The sequence below is a fragment of the Pelobates fuscus genome, chromosome 10, assembly GCF_036172605.1.
Source record: "Pelobates fuscus isolate aPelFus1 chromosome 10, aPelFus1.pri, whole genome shotgun sequence".
Lineage (NCBI taxonomy): Eukaryota > Metazoa > Chordata > Amphibia > Anura > Pelobatidae > Pelobates > Pelobates fuscus.
The window spans coordinates 112,797,093-112,816,907 of record NC_086326.1 but is presented as its reverse complement, the minus strand read 5'-3'; the positions used below and the strand labels follow the sequence as shown (position 1 = coordinate 112,816,907).

Here is a 19,815-nt window from a genome sequence, read left to right as displayed (position 1 = left end):
TTTATCCTTTGAAATCAACTTTACATTGCAGCTAACATTGCCCTTGATGGTCAACAATACACTGTACACCTTTTTAATAAATTTATCACCTATGGATATACCGGTAGTTAGTCATTCCACCTTATTCTGTGATTAATTCTTAATTCCATTCAACCTTGCACTCGGTTTTTGGTGCTAATATCACACTACACCGTATATGGGAACATTCTCTCTCCTTACATCATTCATGGCTATATTTATGTTAATCCCCCTTTTTTTCTTCCTAATGGTACTAACTACATGTCCCTTCTCCCTATTGTAGATGCATCCTTTTCCCCATATATTATTAGTAATATCATCATCATCAATGATTTTATTCAAGTATGTAGCTTCTATTTATTATTCCCACAGACGTCCACAATATTATTATTAATCATTTTGTTTTCTGTTTATATGTCTAGATTTACCAGTATCATTTCTAGATCTACTCTATATTTATTAACATTGAAATATACATTTTATTTATCGTTTTATTATATTTGATTAAATTCTGGACAAACTTATAGCAGTTATTTTCTCTGCTCCAAATATTTTCGTCATTGTTCCCTCTCCGTCTGGGAGCTTAGGGGTTAACATTCTCCCCCCTCTTTCCGACGTCACGAAATGGGCAGACCCATCCCCATGACGTCAGACTCATTCACCAATCACAGGCATTCTCTGCCAACCAATCATGAGCTACCTGTTCTCTTTTAAACCGAGTGTTTCACACCAACCGGTTCCCTTCTGACGAGCCTGGTCGGGTGAAACGCGCGCGTCAAGGGAATTACTATGCGGCTTATCAGCTCAAGTTAACTATCAGTCTCTATGCTTGCACTCTATTCTCTCCGTATACTTTACTAGTGGGGTTGGATTTAGGTGCCCTTGAAGGCACGGGGAGGCTATCCACGGATAGTTTATTTAGCAATTTCGGCTCTTTTTCTTATTGCTATTAACTCATCTCTATTTCTCCCCCTGTCATTCTGTGAATGCTTAGCACACCAGTGTTTTTTTTTTTTTTTATAATCCTGTGTCTTGCCAGTAACCATTCTAGTTCTACATCTAGTTCATATTCAGTACTCTGGTTATCCATTTGAATTTTCATTCTTACAAAGAGATTATATTACTAAGGAACATTACCCGATATCATTGACACAATCTTCGTGCATTTAATCCTATCGGGTAATGTGACAGCCTTAATTGCTTTGTAGTTCACAGAGACTCATTGCCAGTTTATCCATATACTGAACGGACAGTGTACAAAATTGGCAACACGTACTGATGAACTGTTTAAACGTGGATTATCTGATCGGGTTAAGTGACAGCCTTATATTGCTCTGTGTTTCACAGAGACTCACTGTCAGTCTATACATACAGCGAACGGACAGTGCTAATAATTGGCAACACGCACTGATGAATTGTTACATCTTATCACGTATGCCAAGTTATTGAGCCTGCTGTTTGCAGACTTTGTATCAAGGCTTTTTTTCTACTCAGGCATTTTCCTTGATATTACACACACAGGTTTTATATCTTCCACACTCCTAAGGCATCCTATCCTTCCCCCTCCAATACTCCCCGCTTATCATAATTTTTGTGAAGCACAGACGTGTGCTCCATGGACAACAAATGGAGTGCAACTTTAGAACTGTTGAATCTCTAGTTATCAAGCCATTTTTCATTTAATTATTTATTTTAGTTTAGTTTTTTTCCACTATATTTAGTTAGTGTGTTACACTCTGGGTGATTGCCAATTTTTTCAGCAATTTTTAACATATATATTTTTTCAATAATTCTTTTTTTTTTTTTATTATTATTAATCCTTGTGAAGAAACTACCTTCCTATCCGGTAGTTCCTCATGTTTCCCTTCTATTGCTGTTCCTGTCCCTTTAACGGTTTTGCACAAAGGATTGGTACTTCGATACTGAACTTCGGATACAGTCGAAGTGCCGAAGCCGTCGAAGTACCGAAGTCACCGAAGTAGTCGAAGTGGCCGCCATTAGACATTCGAACATGTGGCGGTGGCCATTTTAATGCAGTCGAACGCGGTCAGCGGTGGATTGTACCTTCTCCTACCCTTCGACACCGCCGCTGGAGACTAAGTCCCGTTCGAACATTCGAACACCCGTTCAAATGGGACTTTGCCATTTTTTTCATGGGAAATAGACTGCCACTCGACTAACGACCACCGCGGAAGTTTAACCGCGTTTTACTTCGACACTTCGACAAAAGTTGAAGTGCGTTCGACTATTCGAATGCCGCCTTCGGATGGGACTTTTACGTTTTTTTAAGGCAGAAATAGACCGACCACACACCCTGAATCTGTGCAACTTGGGTATGCAAACAGGCGTGCGGTCGGTCCAAAGAGACGTTTTTCATATCTCTGGAACCACTGATCCGATTCATACAAATTTTTAATATGTGTGTCCCCAAGTTGTGTGATTCATAAAAATCTAAGTTTTATTGCGGTGTGATAAAAAAATCATAAAGTTATAAAAATTTAGAAAAATTTATAAGTTTTAGCTGGGAGATAATTGAGTAGATACAGTAAGAAACTCAATTATCTCCCAGGCAGAGGGGAGGGAAACTGTGGGTTGTACTGTTGTTTGATTGGTTGTTTTATCCCTCCTTGTGGGCGGTCCTGTATTTGAAAAGACTGTAATAAAAACAAGGCTGGGTGTGCCAAGACATTCAGTTCTTCTTGTATCCTGATCCTGGACTTTGGCTGTTATTTGGAATTCGTATGCTTTACTAAGTGAATTATCTTGTGGAGTTACTGTTATTCTGTATGGATTTAGTTCAATGCAACTACCGAACAGAGAGCTATATATTCTAGGCTCTGGCGGTTCGGGAGGAAACTACCGAAAGAGGTTTAAATACACCTGGTTTTCTTACAATTCTGATTGGTATCCTTAGCCTCCACTGGTATTATAACTCATAGTACTTCCTATGTGTTTCTAGTACCCTTACATTGGTATACTACCCATTTTCTTTTCCTTTTTATATATAAATATACATATATATATATATATATATACACACACACACACACACACACACACACACACACACACACACACTACATTCCTGACATACACACTCTGGATCCCCTATACACACACTAGATTCATTGTAAGCAAACACTTACTACACCCCTAAACACACACTCTCTACAAACACTACATCACCTATACACACACACACACACTATAGCCTGTATGCACACACTTTCTACATCCCCTATACACACATTCTCTCCAGCCCCTAGCCACATATGCATTACATTACACCACAAACACAACACGACTAAAACCGACCTTTTTACACAATACCACACCACAATCAGCTCACTCTATACACACACACACAATCCCACAAGCAGGCTCCAAACACATGCACAATACTCTTTCCTGGCATTTTTGTCTCCTGGTATCCATTTATAGAGACACCAGAGACAAGTTGCAAGGAAACACAGTGCAAGCATGTTATTAAATTTGCTTGTGCTGTGCAGAACAAATACAGGGCTTTTTTCTAATGCTAGAGCTTTTTAGCAGAGCTCTGCGCATGGTCTGCCCTGGCGTGCACTTTGAGAGGGGGCGTGTTTGTCGTTAGTGATGACAAAACACACCTTCTCTGCCCCGCCCCCTTCTTAGTGGGCCGCTGTGATAAAAAAATGCCCGGGCCGTATTTTTATCCCAGTCCGGCCCTGCACTGCATTCATTATATACGCACACACACTGCATTCATACAAACACACTGCATTACATACACACACTGCATTCATATATACACACACAAACACTGCATTCATTATATACACACACTACACACACACACACACACTGCATTAATTACTGCAAATAAATATTCAATTAATGTAATTTTTGGGGGATCTAATTTTATTTAGAAATTTACCAGTAGCTGCTGCATTTCCCACCCTAGGCTTATACTCGAGTCAATACGTTTTCCCAGTTTTTTGTGGTAAAATTAGGGGCCTCGAAAGATTTATATAACATTCCTAAATCAGTAGGGGAAAAACAAATAAAGAATTACTTGAAAGATATTAATTTACCAGGAATTCCCAAACAGCTTAATGATAAGTTAAACATCCCTCTTACGAGAAAATAATTCTATACCGCTATTGAAAGATTAGAAAAATATAAAATCCCAGGCCCAGATGGGTTGACAAACCATTTTTTATAAAATATACAGTAATTTAATATGTGAACATCTAGTTAATGTCTATAATGAGATAGTTGAGAAAGGATTTGGACCCAAAGAAATACTTTATGCAAATGTAATCCCTATCATTAAAAAAGATAAGGACCCTAATGAACTGAAAAACTATCGCCCAATATCTTTAATTAATGTAGATTCTAAACTGTTTTCGGACATTTTGGCTGAAAGAATTAAATCTATTTTGCCTATCCTTATACATGAAGATCAAATCAGCTTTGTTCCCTATAGACAGGCAAATGCTAATTCCAGGAGACTGATAGACATATTGGACTGGGGGGATAGAACGAATACGCCTCTCCTGACCCTGTCATTGGACGCAGAGAAGGCCTTTGACAGGGTCGGGTGGAGATATATGTTTAAGGTCCTGGAAGTCATGGGCTTTTGTGGATGGATGATGGCCGTAATTAAATCTATGTATCAAGACCCCATGGCCAGGGTAGTAGGTGCAGATTTATGTTCCGACTGGTTTGAGCTAAATAATGGCACCCGTCAGGGATGCCCGCTCTCACCAATATTGTACATTATCTCCATGGAACCCTTTGCAGCCAGAATTAGATCTAATCGGAACATTAAAGGGATTCCTGTAGCATCAGGGGACCTAAAGGTGTGTTTGTATGCCAATGACACAATAATTACGTTGACAGATCCCTCTACCTCTATTTTCAATCTTATGGAGGAGATAAATCATTATAGTGAAGGGACGAATTACAAGATGAACATAGACAAATCAACAGCAATGTTCTCAAAATGCGATTCTGAAGTTAAGAGACAAATATTAGAAAAGTACAGCTTTAAGGAGGCTAGGGGAAGCTTTGAGTATTTAGGAGTTATACTGTCAGACAATTTAAACATCATTGTAACGGATCGACTGGCACCCCGACTAGGTACCTCCGTTGAAGGATGCTCCTAGCGCTTCCTGAGGACTCCAAGCACTGCAGCAGACACCACAACCACCGAACCGGAGAAGCATACGAATGCTCTCAAGCATATGAATGCTGTAAACAGCTGAACAGGAAAAGCATACAATCAGCTTACACTCCTGGCAATCAGCATACAATCCAATTCCCACAATAACGAGACGACACTTCGTTTTGAGGTCAAGCAGAACTGACTGTACTGGCACATACAGCCTCTTTTATTCCCAATCCACAAACATAGTACTGCCCACAGGGTTTTACAGAACAACCAATCAATACGTACAATACACACAGACACTCCCACACAAAATCCTCCCCTCTGCCTGTGATATGATTACTGAACACAATGGGTAATATAATTATCACAGACAGAGAAATACAGTTTTATAAAACATATCACAGGGACCCCAAAACATGCAATAACTCCATATAAAGTATATCCTCAGAAACGGGGGATCTGGGTGAACCACATATCCAAGATCCGTTCAGTAGTTTGGAAGATACAGTTTAACGCAGATTCCGCAGAACATATACAGATTATATAAAAAAATAATTACTGTATAATGTGTCCCCTGTTGTATAGTTTAAAACTACTGCACAATGTCTTTGTGCACCAAATACCTGCGAGATGGCACTGTGTAGAAAAGTCACAACAGTGTCTGTGAGTTAAAATGGCCACCATCCATTATTCTCACCATGTGCTTCATCCATTGTTCTCACCATGTGCCTCTGATACATGAAATGGTGGCCACCCAGTAACTCCACAGTATGTCCCTAGATGGTTCTTAAAGGACCAGTAGCAGCATAATAAAAATCCATTATGCCCAAATACAGTTCTTAAAGGGGTAATACATCCCAGGGCCATAGTCGCAGGGCAGGAGGCTAGCAACCAGGCTTCTCCAGTGCACAGTGGCGAGGTTGGTTCCGCCACAATCATTGATGAAAAAAACGTTTTAAAATTGATTAAAGTGACAAATCTGGCACTGAAAAAATGGAATAGTACATTTTTGAGTTGGGCTGGAAGAATAAATATAATAAATGCGTATATTCTTCCAAAGTGGACATATTTTTTTTTAAATGGTCCCTTTAAAGGTACCAGATAGCTGGTTAGAATTAATTCAGAGAATTTTTAGGAATTTTGTATGGAAAGGAAAAAGACCTTGCATTAATCTAGTCCAGGTGACGAGGGCCCCTAGGCAAGGCGGTATGAATTTTCCCAATATTAGAAAGCACTACGAAGCTAGTATGGTCCATCATATACAAATCGTAATGAAAAAAGAAGCAATAAATACAGGATGGTACAAACTTGAGACTTTATCATTGACTAAGCAGCAATTAAGTAAAATGTTATGGCATGAAAAAGGAAATTTAATCTTAAAAGAAACTCAAAATAAAATAATTTGTCAAACTCTTCCAATATGGTTTAAACTGAGGAAGCAAATGAACCACAGGGGCAAGATATATGACTTCATGGAAATAGAGATTTTAGAATCCTTTATAGAAGATATAAATCTAGATCATTGGAAAGAAAAGAATATTGGAGAGATCGGAAGCATTATGACTGGAGGTTTAGTGAAATAATTTGCCACTTTAAGGCTAGAATATGAGCTACCTATCTCAGAAACATTCAATTATATAAGGGTGAAATCTTTTCTTTCTAAGAATTATGTGGAGGGGAAGAATAGAGGGTCTTTTTTGTATAAAACAAATATTTGCTCATGCAAATTCTAGAAAATTATTATCAAAATGTTATATGTTGTCTCGATTAATTCCATATAATATTAATATAAATGCTTTGAATAAGTGGGAAATTGAGTGCTATCTGTCCATAGAAATTGATGCTTGGGGAAAAGCTCTACAAAAATTAAAGAAAAATGTTCATAGCATTGTTTTGATTGAAACTTTTTATAAAGTTACCAACAGATGGTATTTAGTACCTACTAGACTAAATAAAATAGATACTAACGTCTCAAATATATGCTGGAGATGTTCAAGTGCAGTTGGGAGTTATTTACATATCTGATGCAACTGTCCAAAAATTAAACAAATTTGGGATCAAGTGTACCGTACTTTAGTTAAACTAGAAGGGATTAAGATTGATAAAAACCCAGTCACTGCAATTCTTCACTTGGGTTGGCCCGACCTAACTGCTATAAATTTCTATTTAGTTACCCGTAGTTTTCTAGCCTTGAAGATTATTATAGCAAGAGAATGGAAACAATCAAAAGAAATTGAATTTTATCACTGGGTAAACCAATTAATATTCCAACTGAAAATGGAACTGGGGATATGCTGGAGAAATAAGTCTTCGGTTAAGAAAATAAAAGCAAAAGAAAACTGCCTTCTAAGAGTTATGTCCCTGTTAGGATAATAAAGTGATTTAGTGCATTTCGGTAAAAGTAGTTATATTGTATTAGATTATTAACTCTTTATTTTCTTTCTGCTTGGGCCCTACTTCACAATATTGTATTTGTCAGGATGTTTGATTGAATGTGTCAGTTTATATTATGGATGGTCTTATATAATGTTTATGTAATGTATTGTCTGTCATTGTAACGAAAAACAAATAAAGAATATAAAAAAAAAAAAATTAGGGGCCTCGGCTTATATTCGGGTCGGCTTATACTCGAGTATATACGGTATATATATAAAAATTGGTTGAGTTCCTTGCACACAGGCCAAACTTCCAGTTTCAATGCCAGGTGCACACTGTGGCTTAAGATATCCAAATGACCGTTATAGTCAGTAGCACAGATGATCTTATTAAAATTCTTCCTTTATTATTCCGTGTTAAAAAACGACCAACGTTTCAGTCTAATCTATGGACTTTCCTCATGATCAATATAAAACACATAGAAATACAATCATATAAATACACTAATACTAATAAAAAAAAATAAACTCACCCCAGGTGCTGTGAATGTTTGGCAGCATTCTGTCGATTTCTGGACACATGGCCGTTCATGCTCCACCCCCTGCTGGTGACGCTATAGCGTAAGTCGTAATGACGTTGTGCATGTTACCGCAGCAACGTTGCACAACAATGTGTAGCCATAGATACATACTGATACTGTCAAAACAGTGTGGAACAGTGACGAGAATATAAAGTGCTGTGTGCTTTGCTCGCAATCTGTGAATGAAAAGTGACAATGTAACTGGGGAGTGCAGATGGATGAATCAATGCTAATGGATGCCCATATAGCCAATATAATTGTAACGGACTGTTTCAGCAGACAAAGGGTTAAAATCCGTTTAGGCGATATGCCCCTTTCTGAGAGACAGGCACAGCTACTGCAGAACACCAAACTCCCGAACTGGATACAAAATAGCACTCCAAACTGGAATCTCACGAATAGCTGCTAGCAGACGAACAGGAAAAGCATACATCAGCTTACACTCCTGGCAATCAGTCTCCAACAGCATACAGTGAATCCTCCCCAAGAACGAGACAATGCTCCGTGTTGAGGGTCAAGCAGTGTTCTGAGGTGCTGGCACACCCAGCCTGGTTTTTATTACAGTCTTTTCAAATACAGGACCGCCCACAGGGAGGTATAAAACAACCAATCACATATCAGTTACATCCCACATATTCCCTCCCCTTATCCTGAGAGGAAACTCAATTACACATACAGTTAAAACATACTTTCTACCCAACTTTCATAACTCTAAAACCATACATCACATTCACATAAATTACATATTCACAATCAATCCATTCAGGGGAACAACATATTAAAAAATGGCATGAATCAGATCAGGGGTTCAAAAGTTAGTAAAAGTATCTTTTGGGGCCTGGCTGGCACATGGCTATCTGGCCCAGACTGGTTTTACAGAGCCCTCTATCCTGGAGACAATGGGAAAATAATCCAATTATATCCAGGGTTAGAGGCAGACTCCATTGTGCAAATGGTTGCAAAAAGACATAAAACTACACAATGCCACAATTACTACATATACATATACATATACATGCAACATATCCCCAGATAGCTTAGGCCTGAGCGCACATTATCGAATGGTGCTCAGACCACACACATACAGTTCAATTGCCATGGAGCTAAAGTCTTTCCCATAGTCTTTCATTATATGAATGGGCTCCATGGCATTGCTATCTGGGGTATCACCGCTCACACAGGGCAAGTACCGAATGACCCAACTGTATTTAAAGGGCCAGAATGAGTGACATACACTCTGGTATGGCCGAATACTGTTTTTAAAGGGCCCAACCTCCCAGGGCCATAGTCCAAAGGCAGCAGGCGGGCAACCAGGCTTCTCCAATGCAATGTGGCGAGATTGCTCTCGTCACGATAATACCTACTGTGTATCATATACACCCTGTTCCAAATTATTATGCAAATTCTATTTAAGTGTCACAAAGATTAAATATTTTGTTTTTCAATTTAACTCATGGATGGCATTGTGTCTCGGGGCTCTTTTGATCACTGAAAACAATCTCGGACACCTGTGATAATTAGATTGCCAGGTGAGCCCAATTTAAGGAAAAACTACTAAAGGAGGGTGTTCCACATTATTAAGCAGATCACCATTTTCATGCAATACGGGGAAAAAAAAGGATCTCTCTGCTGCCGAAAAGAGTGAAATAGTTCAATGCCTTGGATGAGGTATGAAAACATTAGATATTTCACGAAAACTTAAGCGTGATCATCGCACTATTAAGAGATTTGTGGCTGATTCAGAGCACAGATGGGTTTGTGCAGGTAAAGGCACATTGAGGAAGATTTCTGCCAGATCCATGCATCGGATCTAGAGAGCAGCTGCTAAAATACCATTACATAGAAGCAAACAGATATTTGAAGCTGCTGGTGCCTCTGGAGTCCCACGGACATCAGGTGTAGAGTCCTCCAGAGTCTTGCAACTGTGCATAAACCTTCTATTCGGCCACCACTTACCAATGCTCACAAGCAGAAACTGCTGCATTGGGCAGAAAAATACATGAAGACTAATTTTCAAACAGTCCTGTTCACTGATGAGTGCCGTGCAACCTTGGATGGTCCAGATGGGTGTGGTAGTGGATGGTTGGTGGACGGCCACCCTGTTACAACAAGGCTGCAACGTCAGCAAGGCGGTGGTGGAGTCATGTTTTGGGCCGGAATCATGGGAAGAGAGCTGGTTGGCCCCTTTCGGGTCCCCAAAGGTGTAAAGATGACCTCTGCAAAGTATGTGGAGTTTCTGACTGACCACTTTCTTCCCTGGTACAGAAGGAAGAACTATGCTTTCTGTAATAAAATCATCTTCATGCATGACAATGCACCATCTCATGTTGCAAAGAATATCTCTGCCTCAATGGCTGCTATGGAGATAAAAGGAGAGAAAGTCATGGCGTGGCCTCCATCCTCCCCTGACCTCAAGCCTATTTGGAGCATCCTCAAGCAAAAGATCTATGAGGGTGGGAGGCAGTTTACATGCAAACAGCAGCTCTGGGAGGCTATTCTGACATCTTGCAAACAAATTCAAGCAGAAATTGTCCAAAAACTCACAAGTTCAATGGATGCAAAACTTGTGAAGCTGCTATCAAAAAAGGGGTCCTATGTTAAAATCTAACGTGACCTGTTAAAATGTTTAAGAAGTTAAAATGTCGTTATAAGTTTGATTGAAATAGCTTGTGATTTCAGCAAATATGCTGCAAACATAACAAATGACAATTTTCAGTTCTTTACAACCTATAAAGTGTTTTCAAACTTACTGTGCGTAATAATTTGGAACAGTGCATTGTAAGTTTTTTATGTTTAAAAAAAAATACTGTTATCATTAGGAGGTTGGTTCAATAAAATTTGAATTGTACTCTTAATAGCTGATAACATGAGAATTATGCTGACTGTTATTTACATCAATTATTTAGGTAAATTAGAAAAATATAATTTGCATAATATTTTGGAACAGGGTGTAATGTAATCCAAATTTACATTAATAAGCACTATATTTATTATTAAAGTGCTATTTAAACACGAAAGTGCTTGAGTGGTTGGAAGTGCTAAAATATTAAAGTGCAAAAACTTAATAAAGTGCGAGTTAGTGTTAAAGTAACTTTCCAAGAAAAGTGCTTAAAATTGTAAAGTGTTGTGCAACCACTATCACATACTAAATACTATATATACATAAATTAAAAACAGTTTAAGGCAGGGAGATTGATCATAAATCCAAAATACATTCTTTGTAACTCATAAATAAGCTCATTTATAAACACAAGTAGGCATTACAAAAAAGAATAATAAGGAATTGTGTCTTTGAGGCCCTTACGAATCATAGTATCTAATTCATAGATCCAGAATGCCTCTCTATTAAGGAGCATTTTACCTCGATCATCCCCTCTCGTCGACTCTGGGACATGGTCAATTGCTACAAAGTTCAGCATTGTGAAGGAGTAATTTTGGAGAAGAAAGTGCTTCGCTACTGGTTTGTCTGTGACACGTCCCTAAATGCCAATCTGATGCTGGATCGATGCCCCCCTGATTCGTTCAAAGTGCCTTTTCAGTTTTTTCTATGATAAACCACATGGACATGTGAGTTTATAGACCACATGGGATGTTTTACACGTTATTGTATAACGGATTTGATACTTCTTATTCCTGTGGGGATGATTAAAGAAATGGGCTGGCACTATATGTCCAAACGTGACACAACCAAGACATCGTACAGAGCCACGTATTTGTGCACTTGATCTTTTGGTGTAGCTGTCGGGTCTGTACATACGAGTAGATATTTTAAGTTCTTATTTCTGTTATAGCAAATGAGGGGTGGTTCCTTAAAGACTTTCGGTAGCGTGTCATCACTTGAGACCATTCCCCAATTTTTTTCTGAAAACTGTTGAGATTTGGGGAGTTGTTTTATGGTAAATCATGGGAAAAAAACATTGTTTCTGAGCTTTTACAGTGTGAAAATATATTTACTTAACTCAGGATCGATGAATTCCTTATGCAGGTGGGAGCGTATGCTGATCATGCAGAAACTCATCAGTTTACACAAAAGGAGCAGGGGATTTTATAAGAAAAGTCAGGTGTGGAATTGCCTCATAACATTACATCTAAGGATTTACTACGTCTTCACAAAAAATATGTCAACCTCCATTGTTTTTGTCAGACTACTACAAGGCAAATAGAATCCCTAGACGATTCAGGATCCTTAATGAACCTACCATAGGACGGCAGAGGCAACTGTATGCAGAGATTGGATTGGGGTCCTGAAAAGGGCATCGTTCGATATGTTGTTAATCATTATTAAGGACGTGAAAACGGATATTATTGAAATTAAACAAAAAATAACTGACCTTGAAACGGAGCATGCCATCCTGTTAAAAAAAGCCCGATAGCCTCAAACTACAACAGAGGCTTAAAGAGGATCTATTGAAATACAAGAACGAACTCATTAGATTCAAGAAACAAAAATATGAGAGAGTCCAACAAGATTTTCTAAACCACAGGGTGTACAGGTGGCTTACGGTTAACAACAGGCCAGAGCAAAGGAGACAGCATAGAAGAATTGTTTCAACAAGGCTTTATTTGTGCAAAAAAAGGGGTGATAGGTGCTCACTACAATATTAAACCCAGGATAATAGTGGGCAGCAGTAACCTATACAAGGATTCCCAGCCTTGTAAGTTAGAGAATGTCAAAGAAAAACGAGAAGAAAAGAGACCGCGCCCCAAATGTTGATTGTAAGGTTATATACGTACACAAATCTCTTTACAAGTTATATACACAATCGACCTCAAAGATAAAAACAAAGAGAGAATACAATAGTGCAGTATGGTATATACAGTGAGTGAAATGATGGAATAATTATATATATTTGCACTCAGATTTAGTAGAGCTAACTAGGAGCTCTACCGTGATTCGCCTGGACGGAACAATCCCCGTCTAAGGATATTTGTAGAAGCAGGTATCTCCGGTATTCCAAGATGTAATGCGATATGCAATGAGTATATAAAAAACAGAGAACAAAGCTCCAATGGTGAAGTATGTACCAATCAATTAAAAAGGTGAAAAAATAAAAGTATAGTACTCACATTTCCTAGAGCAGATTTCTGGTCTCCTTTCTTCTCGTTTTTTTAAGGCTTTATTTGTATTGGCTATACATGTCTAGCAATATGAAAATATAAATTAGCAATACATGAGACTCGCAGGTTCCTCCTTGAAACATTCAACAGTGCACAAAGCCAAAAAAATCAAATTATATTGTTAAGAGAGTTATTAGAAAGCAACCATTAGTTCATACGAACATTCCAGCTATGTAACCCTTCTAATGTTGGTGTGGGCCACAGCGGACTCGAGGTTCCCCGCTTATATTATAACTGATAACGCACTGATGATAAGATGCCCCCTTCGTTAATTTTATTAAATAGCCTCACCCATTGGCCTGGTGGTTAAGACCTGTCCACCCTCCTCCCCATTACATATTTTAAAGTCCTCCACTCAATGCCTACTATGTCATCTCCAGATATTTTGGGATGGGGCTTTTTTTATTAAATGGGCAGCAATGGCAAGTAGTACTTAAAACTAATGTTCGCTTGCATAACAATGTTTCTTTTTGGATTCTATATTGGCTTGCTGCGGAGCCAGAGTCTAGTTTTGCACCTTTAAAAACAAATAGTATAACTGTGATAATGTTTTACCAGTCTTTGGAATAGAGAAGCATCATGAAATCTGCAGTTCTATTTCATGTGGAGATTAGATTTGTGCATTAATGCTTTTCAGATGCTATCAGTTTTTTAATCTGCACCCGAAATGGATCGATCCATCGTGGATTACCTGTGGAATCTTATCCAATGATTAAGACCCACAGGTAAATACTAGACGGATTGATTCATTTACGTACAGATTAAAATGCATTTGATTAGTTGGTAGCAGCTGAAAAGCATTAATACAAGTGGGAATATATTAGTTGCCCGACCCAGGCTTACACCTTTTATGTCAGCAGCTCGCTTCTCATTCTTTATCTCTACTCTGCCAAAAAAAGGAAATCCAGAAAACTTAATAATTTAGGATTGCAATTGTAACGGATCACCTTCCGTTGACGGATGCTCCTAGCGCTTCCTGAGGACTCCCAGCACTGCAGACGACACCACAACCACCGCAGACTCCACAACCGCCGTAGCTTAACTGGAGCCGCGCCGTCTTCCTTCCACCCTGAATGAACCTCCAGCATTCAGGACCGTGTGGGAAAGACCTCTCCTCCAGAGGGAGAGGGTATCAGGAACAAGAACTAAGTGATTAAAGCTCAAGGGAGTATGCAGAGCATAGCAATCCCCAGTGTGATATAGCAGTTCCCTCCAATAACGAGACAAGGCTACGTATTGAGGGTCAAGAAGAACTCTGGTTTAATGACAGGGACTCTGCTTTTATGCAGTGCTCCCCTGCAAGGGAGGCGCCCACAGGCAATTAGGTATTAACCAATCACATATCGGTTACATTCCACATATTCCCTCCCCTCTGCTTGGGAGATAATTGAGTTTCCTACTGTATCTACTCAATTATCTCCAAGCTAAAACTTATAAATGTTTATACATTTCTATAACTTCTAAAATATACATGTCACAAACATAAAACATACATTTTCATATTCAATCCATTGAGGGGAACAACATATTAAAAAATGGCACGAATCAGACCAGGGGTTCAAAAGTTAGCAAAAGTATTTTTAAAACCCACTGCCAGCATGGCTTTCCGGCCCAAACCAGTTTCAGAGTCTTCTATCCTGGAGATAATTGAGAAGTAATCCAATTATCTCCAAGGACAGAGGCAAAACTCCATTAGCCACATGGCAGACAAAGGACAATAAAAGACATAAAAATACATACTGTTACATTTATCACATAGAACATACACATTCTACCTATCCCCAGATAGCTTAGATCAGAGCGCACATTATTACCGGATGGCGCTCAGATCACATACATACAGTTCAAACGCCATGGAGCCAAAGTCTTTCATACAGTCTTTCAGTATACGGCTGGGCTCCATGGCATAGCTATCTGGGGTAGCATGGCTTTAACAGTTCGCAGAAAGGCACACATAAACCTTTCGGCAGGGAAAATAACAGGTTTGAACTGCAGGGCCATAGTCGCAGGGCAGGAGGCTAGCAATAAGTCCTCTCCAATGCCCAGTGGCAAATGGCAGTTTGTCACAGCAATTATTAGCACTATTGTTATTTTTTTCTTGACTTAATAGACTATGAATAATTACTAAATAAATGGACTATTAAATTACTTAAGTTACAGAGGTAATTTATCAGAAACCTGCCGCCCTACACATAGCACCAGCTTTATATCCTATGCCATGATTTCACTAACTTTGTTTAGTTGTTTTTTTGCTTTCAACTTCCTTACACAGATCCTGGTACTTTGTGGCTCTGCATATCGTCCTACTGAGGAAATTGACCTACGCAGTATTGGGTGGGGTAATATCTTCCAACTGCCTTTCAAACATGCCAGAGACTATCGTTTGCGGTTTATGGCACCTTACTTCCTATACAGTGGCTTTGAAGTACTCTTTGCCTGTACAGGTTTCACATTGGTAAGTATTATGTGCCTCTTAGTCACCATGGTAACCCGAGTGTTTATTGACCCATATTAAAGTACTACTAGTGATCTAGTTAATAAAAAGGAGAGTTACCATGGTGGCCGTCACTTATGTTTGTTTACACATATGACATCATGGGTTAGCTGTCCATGCCTACCTTTTATCAATTCATCCCCTTTCCTTTCTCCGGGTCTGTTTAAATGATGTTGGATTGCATACATGTGACTTGATACCAGATAGCCACTAGAAACACTTCTTGCAGTTTTACGAAGTTTAATGATGCTGGACGTTCTCCCGTTTTGCATGAGGATGTTCAGCATGTTGAAAAACACCATTTAAAAGGCGTATGGGCAAGGACTAATGTGTTTCCAGATTGCGCTCATGTCTGCAGAGACGAAGCCTGATCCAGCACGAGGGACATTAGTGTTTAAAGAGTTTTTTTTACCGCTTTACATGGCCGAGGTAGCGCAGGAACAGAGGGACACTATAGTGTTTAGAATACAGCTTTGTAGCTCCTTTATGCATGTGACCTCAGATTCTTTACTTCTCAACAGCTCCTCTGCTCAACCCAGACTGCCTTATAAATATTTTGTTGGCCTTTGTTAATTAGCTGTCTTGAAAATTATGCTAACAGCTAATACTTTTTAAAGAGACACTCTAAGAATGCTTTTGTCTGGCAATAAAAGGCATTGCTGTTTCTGAGAAACTAAAATATTGACACTGTCTTTCATTCAACTCTCCCTAAATAATCTTTAATTATATAGGCTTCCCTCCTGTTCCATCCCCCATTAGTTAGCTTAGTAAATGTATCATTGTTACATTTATTCATCTCCGTTTTCTTTTTTAAAAATGTGTATCTTCCTGATCACATTTGATTTTATTGCGTTAACAGTGAAACTAGGCCAATATAAGAGTTGGGAGAAATTATTTACAATTCTGTTTCAAGCTTCCCTGTCCTTATCTAATTCACATTTCAAGCTTCTAAAACCAGAATACCGTATATGCTTTGTGTTTGTTTTTCTTTTATAGTGTTACGGAGTATGTTCACTTGGATTGGAGAAGCTTCCATTTCTTCTGACTGCCTATGGTCTATCAGCTTCTGTCTCCTCCATCCTTGGCCTCTGCATGCTCCGCCTGCCAAGACAGGTTCCTTTGGTGGCTGGTGCATTGCTTCATATTTTTATTCTGATTGGTCTCTTTTTCTGGAGCCCAACACCCCGCCTGCAGTCACAAGGTCCTTTACTGTACACAGTGGCTGTACTGTGGGGCATTGGGAGTGCTTTGAACAAGACTGGCCTAAGTAGTGAGTATGGACTAATTGGACTGTAATGTTATGCAAAGGGAACATGAAAATAATACAGTGGACAGTGGACTATAGCATTGTTTTGAAATATTTTGAGTGCAGATGATGCGGTAATACTGTGTTTGGCATGTGTTACACCTTTCCCATTTTTAATTTATCTAGTTATAATCGGAATGTTCTATGAAGATAAAGAACGGCAGGACTTTGTGTTTACCATTTATCACTGGCTTCAAGCACTTGCCATATTTATTGTGTACCTGTGGTCTTGGCTTCCAATGATGGTGAGCAATCCAAACAGGATCTCAACTGCAAGTCTAATTAAAATATAATTTTTTTAGAAATAACAATTTTTTCTCTCCTCTAGGCCAAGCTGGGAATTATGTTAGCATCCGCAATAATCTCTGTACTTTCGTACTTATGGATGGAGCGCAAACTTCGCTACGGAGTCCGTTTTCGCGTTCCAAAAATACCTGCTCCACGCCACAAAGTGAAAGGTTACCGGTATCTGGAGGAGGAAAACTCTGACGAGTCTGGTTCAGATGGAGAAGAAATTGAAAGTGGGGAGAGTGAAACAGAGGAAAATAGGGGTGAACATCGAGATCATAGACGCAGAAAGCGGAATAATAAGCAATGCTATGAGCAAGAAGTGCAGGAGGAATAATTATACCTCCCTAGGCAGGATACATATCATAAAACTAGCTTAGACGGGTAATGGCAGGACCAAGTTTGCCAAGTCAGTTATGCTTTCAATTTGGCTACTCTGGCCTTCAATTTGAATTCTCACTTATATGAATTCACTGCATGTACTTGTTTGTTATGATTTACAGAGTACATTATATATCTTAGATTTGAAGCCATCTGAGGCAGTTAAAGGTCACAGATTAGAACTATTAGAATTTGATTAAGAGAGAGAAAGAGAGGAAGAGCAGGAGTCTATTGTGATAACTCCATCTCCAAATAATTAATGCTTTGGATAAAATTATGATGCAAAAGCACATCCAATACAACATAGTTAAATGGCACCACCAGTAAATAAGTAGCAATAACACAGTTAGGAACCTGCAGTGTAGCACAGAACACCACAAAGCACCGGCTGTAATAAATTACAAACATGTTCCAATTTGAGAAACCACAGTAAATAGTAGTGCGCCTATAAGACGCTAGTGCCTGAGTAACCACAGTGATTCAATGGCCACAACAGCGCCAAATATAAAGTACTGATGCAAGTATTAAAGTACTTCAAATGCATATAAATTATAGGACATCCATTGCTGGACATAATAATTAGCTGCACAACCTAATGTTGGAGGTGTGCTTCCAGGTAGATGTAGTGACGTATACCACAGTTACATGAATGTCTGCTCATTTCATCACTTTTTGGACTTTGCCAAGACAATGTGATAATGACTGAATGAGACTGCACTACTAAATAGCCTGCACAGAACACTGCCACAAACAAGGAAGGCACAAAACCAGTAACACACGATTAATTAAATTAGCCTATAACTCAGCCACTATAAAACTCCCTTCTTTTTTTAAAGAGGGAAAAGGAACATAAAAGTATGTACCGGTATATTGTATTTAATGGAATAAATAATCCCTATATAAACAGTGGGTTTAAAATGCCCGTATGATATAAAAATCCTAATTGCTACCAAGCGACCAGCCTCAGTCCATCCTAAAACTATCAAAATAAAGGTGATCTCACCTAAATCACAATGTGTATATACAATAATCAAAAATATTATGTTTGAAAAAAAGCAAACATTCTTTCCTTTTCGAACTGATGGGAAAAAATCACAAAAATACCAAAATCATGTGTGTATTAACTATTAAACATACAATGAATTGCATAAATATATACATTACAAAATCCCTAGATTTATATCCTCATTGTCATTTGGGGTTGATGGTCTCTAAGTTAAAAATACACTTATACTTATTTTATCTGCTTTACCCAACTTTAATCTGTTCCGTGTCCATCACCATTTAATCTCCTAAAGTGCGGTGCCATGAATGTCTTTGAATTCTTAATAACAACGCAGTGCTTCCTAAATCTCTCTTTTAAATATCCAGAGCAGGGGTCCCAAGGGTAGATTCCCAGATGTTTTAAAACTACAGCTCCCACGATGCTTTGTCATTCTAAGTGCATGCAAAGTATCATGGGAGTTGTAGTTTTACAACATCTGTGGAATCTAGGTTTTGGGCACCCCTGATCTAGAGTTTTGGCCCACAGATTGTAGGCTACAACTACACTGGAAAAGACAGACCAAAAACTACTGTGAATCAACGTGTCAGGGTATATTTTAAACCAGGTAAAAGGAAGCACTATCTCCTAACCCCTGCTTTAAATTTTGGCAGATGACACATTTTTACTCCTACACTTAAAATTACCTGAGATTGTATTTATATCTAAGATCTCCTCTATGTTATCCTCCACACAAATGCAAACTGATTCCGGGCACATGACCCAACTGGAGCAATCTTATCTACAATAAACACTTTTTTGTTTTTTAACGCCATCTTCACTTCTCTGTCTCTGACCGAGGGATCCTCATGATTTCTTGATTCTTCTCAACCTCTTTGTCTATTTTATACTGTATACTCACAGTCTTCTATTTTCTCCACATTCAATGAATAATTACTGCAGAACATTTCTTCTTAATTCCATCTTCAGTATGCATGGTATTATGATTGTTTAAAAGTACAACTTATACTGGCACAATCATGGATACATTTTCTCCCCTCAACATTTTGTCTCAATGTACAATTCCCCTCTAGATGGCAAGCTCACAGGCAGGGTTCTC

The 19,815-nt window shown here is 38.7% G+C and overlaps 1 protein-coding gene across 1 annotated transcript in view; it reads left to right on the top strand.

Moving 5' to 3' along the window:
* UNC93B1 (unc-93 homolog B1, TLR signaling regulator) overlaps positions 1-19,525 on the top strand; it is a 41,654-nt gene extending 22,129 nt beyond the window's left edge. Inside the window, exons 9-12 of the mRNA XM_063434904.1 lie at positions 15,517-15,699; positions 16,735-17,008; positions 17,171-17,289; positions 17,373-19,525. Of these exons, the coding sequence (XP_063290974.1) occupies positions 15,517-15,699; positions 16,735-17,008; positions 17,171-17,289; positions 17,373-17,669 (873 nt within the window). The 3' untranslated portion in view covers positions 17,670-19,525. The remainder of the gene's footprint in view (positions 1-15,516; positions 15,700-16,734; positions 17,009-17,170; positions 17,290-17,372) is intronic.
* The last annotated feature ends 290 nt before the right edge of the window (positions 19,526-19,815 follow it).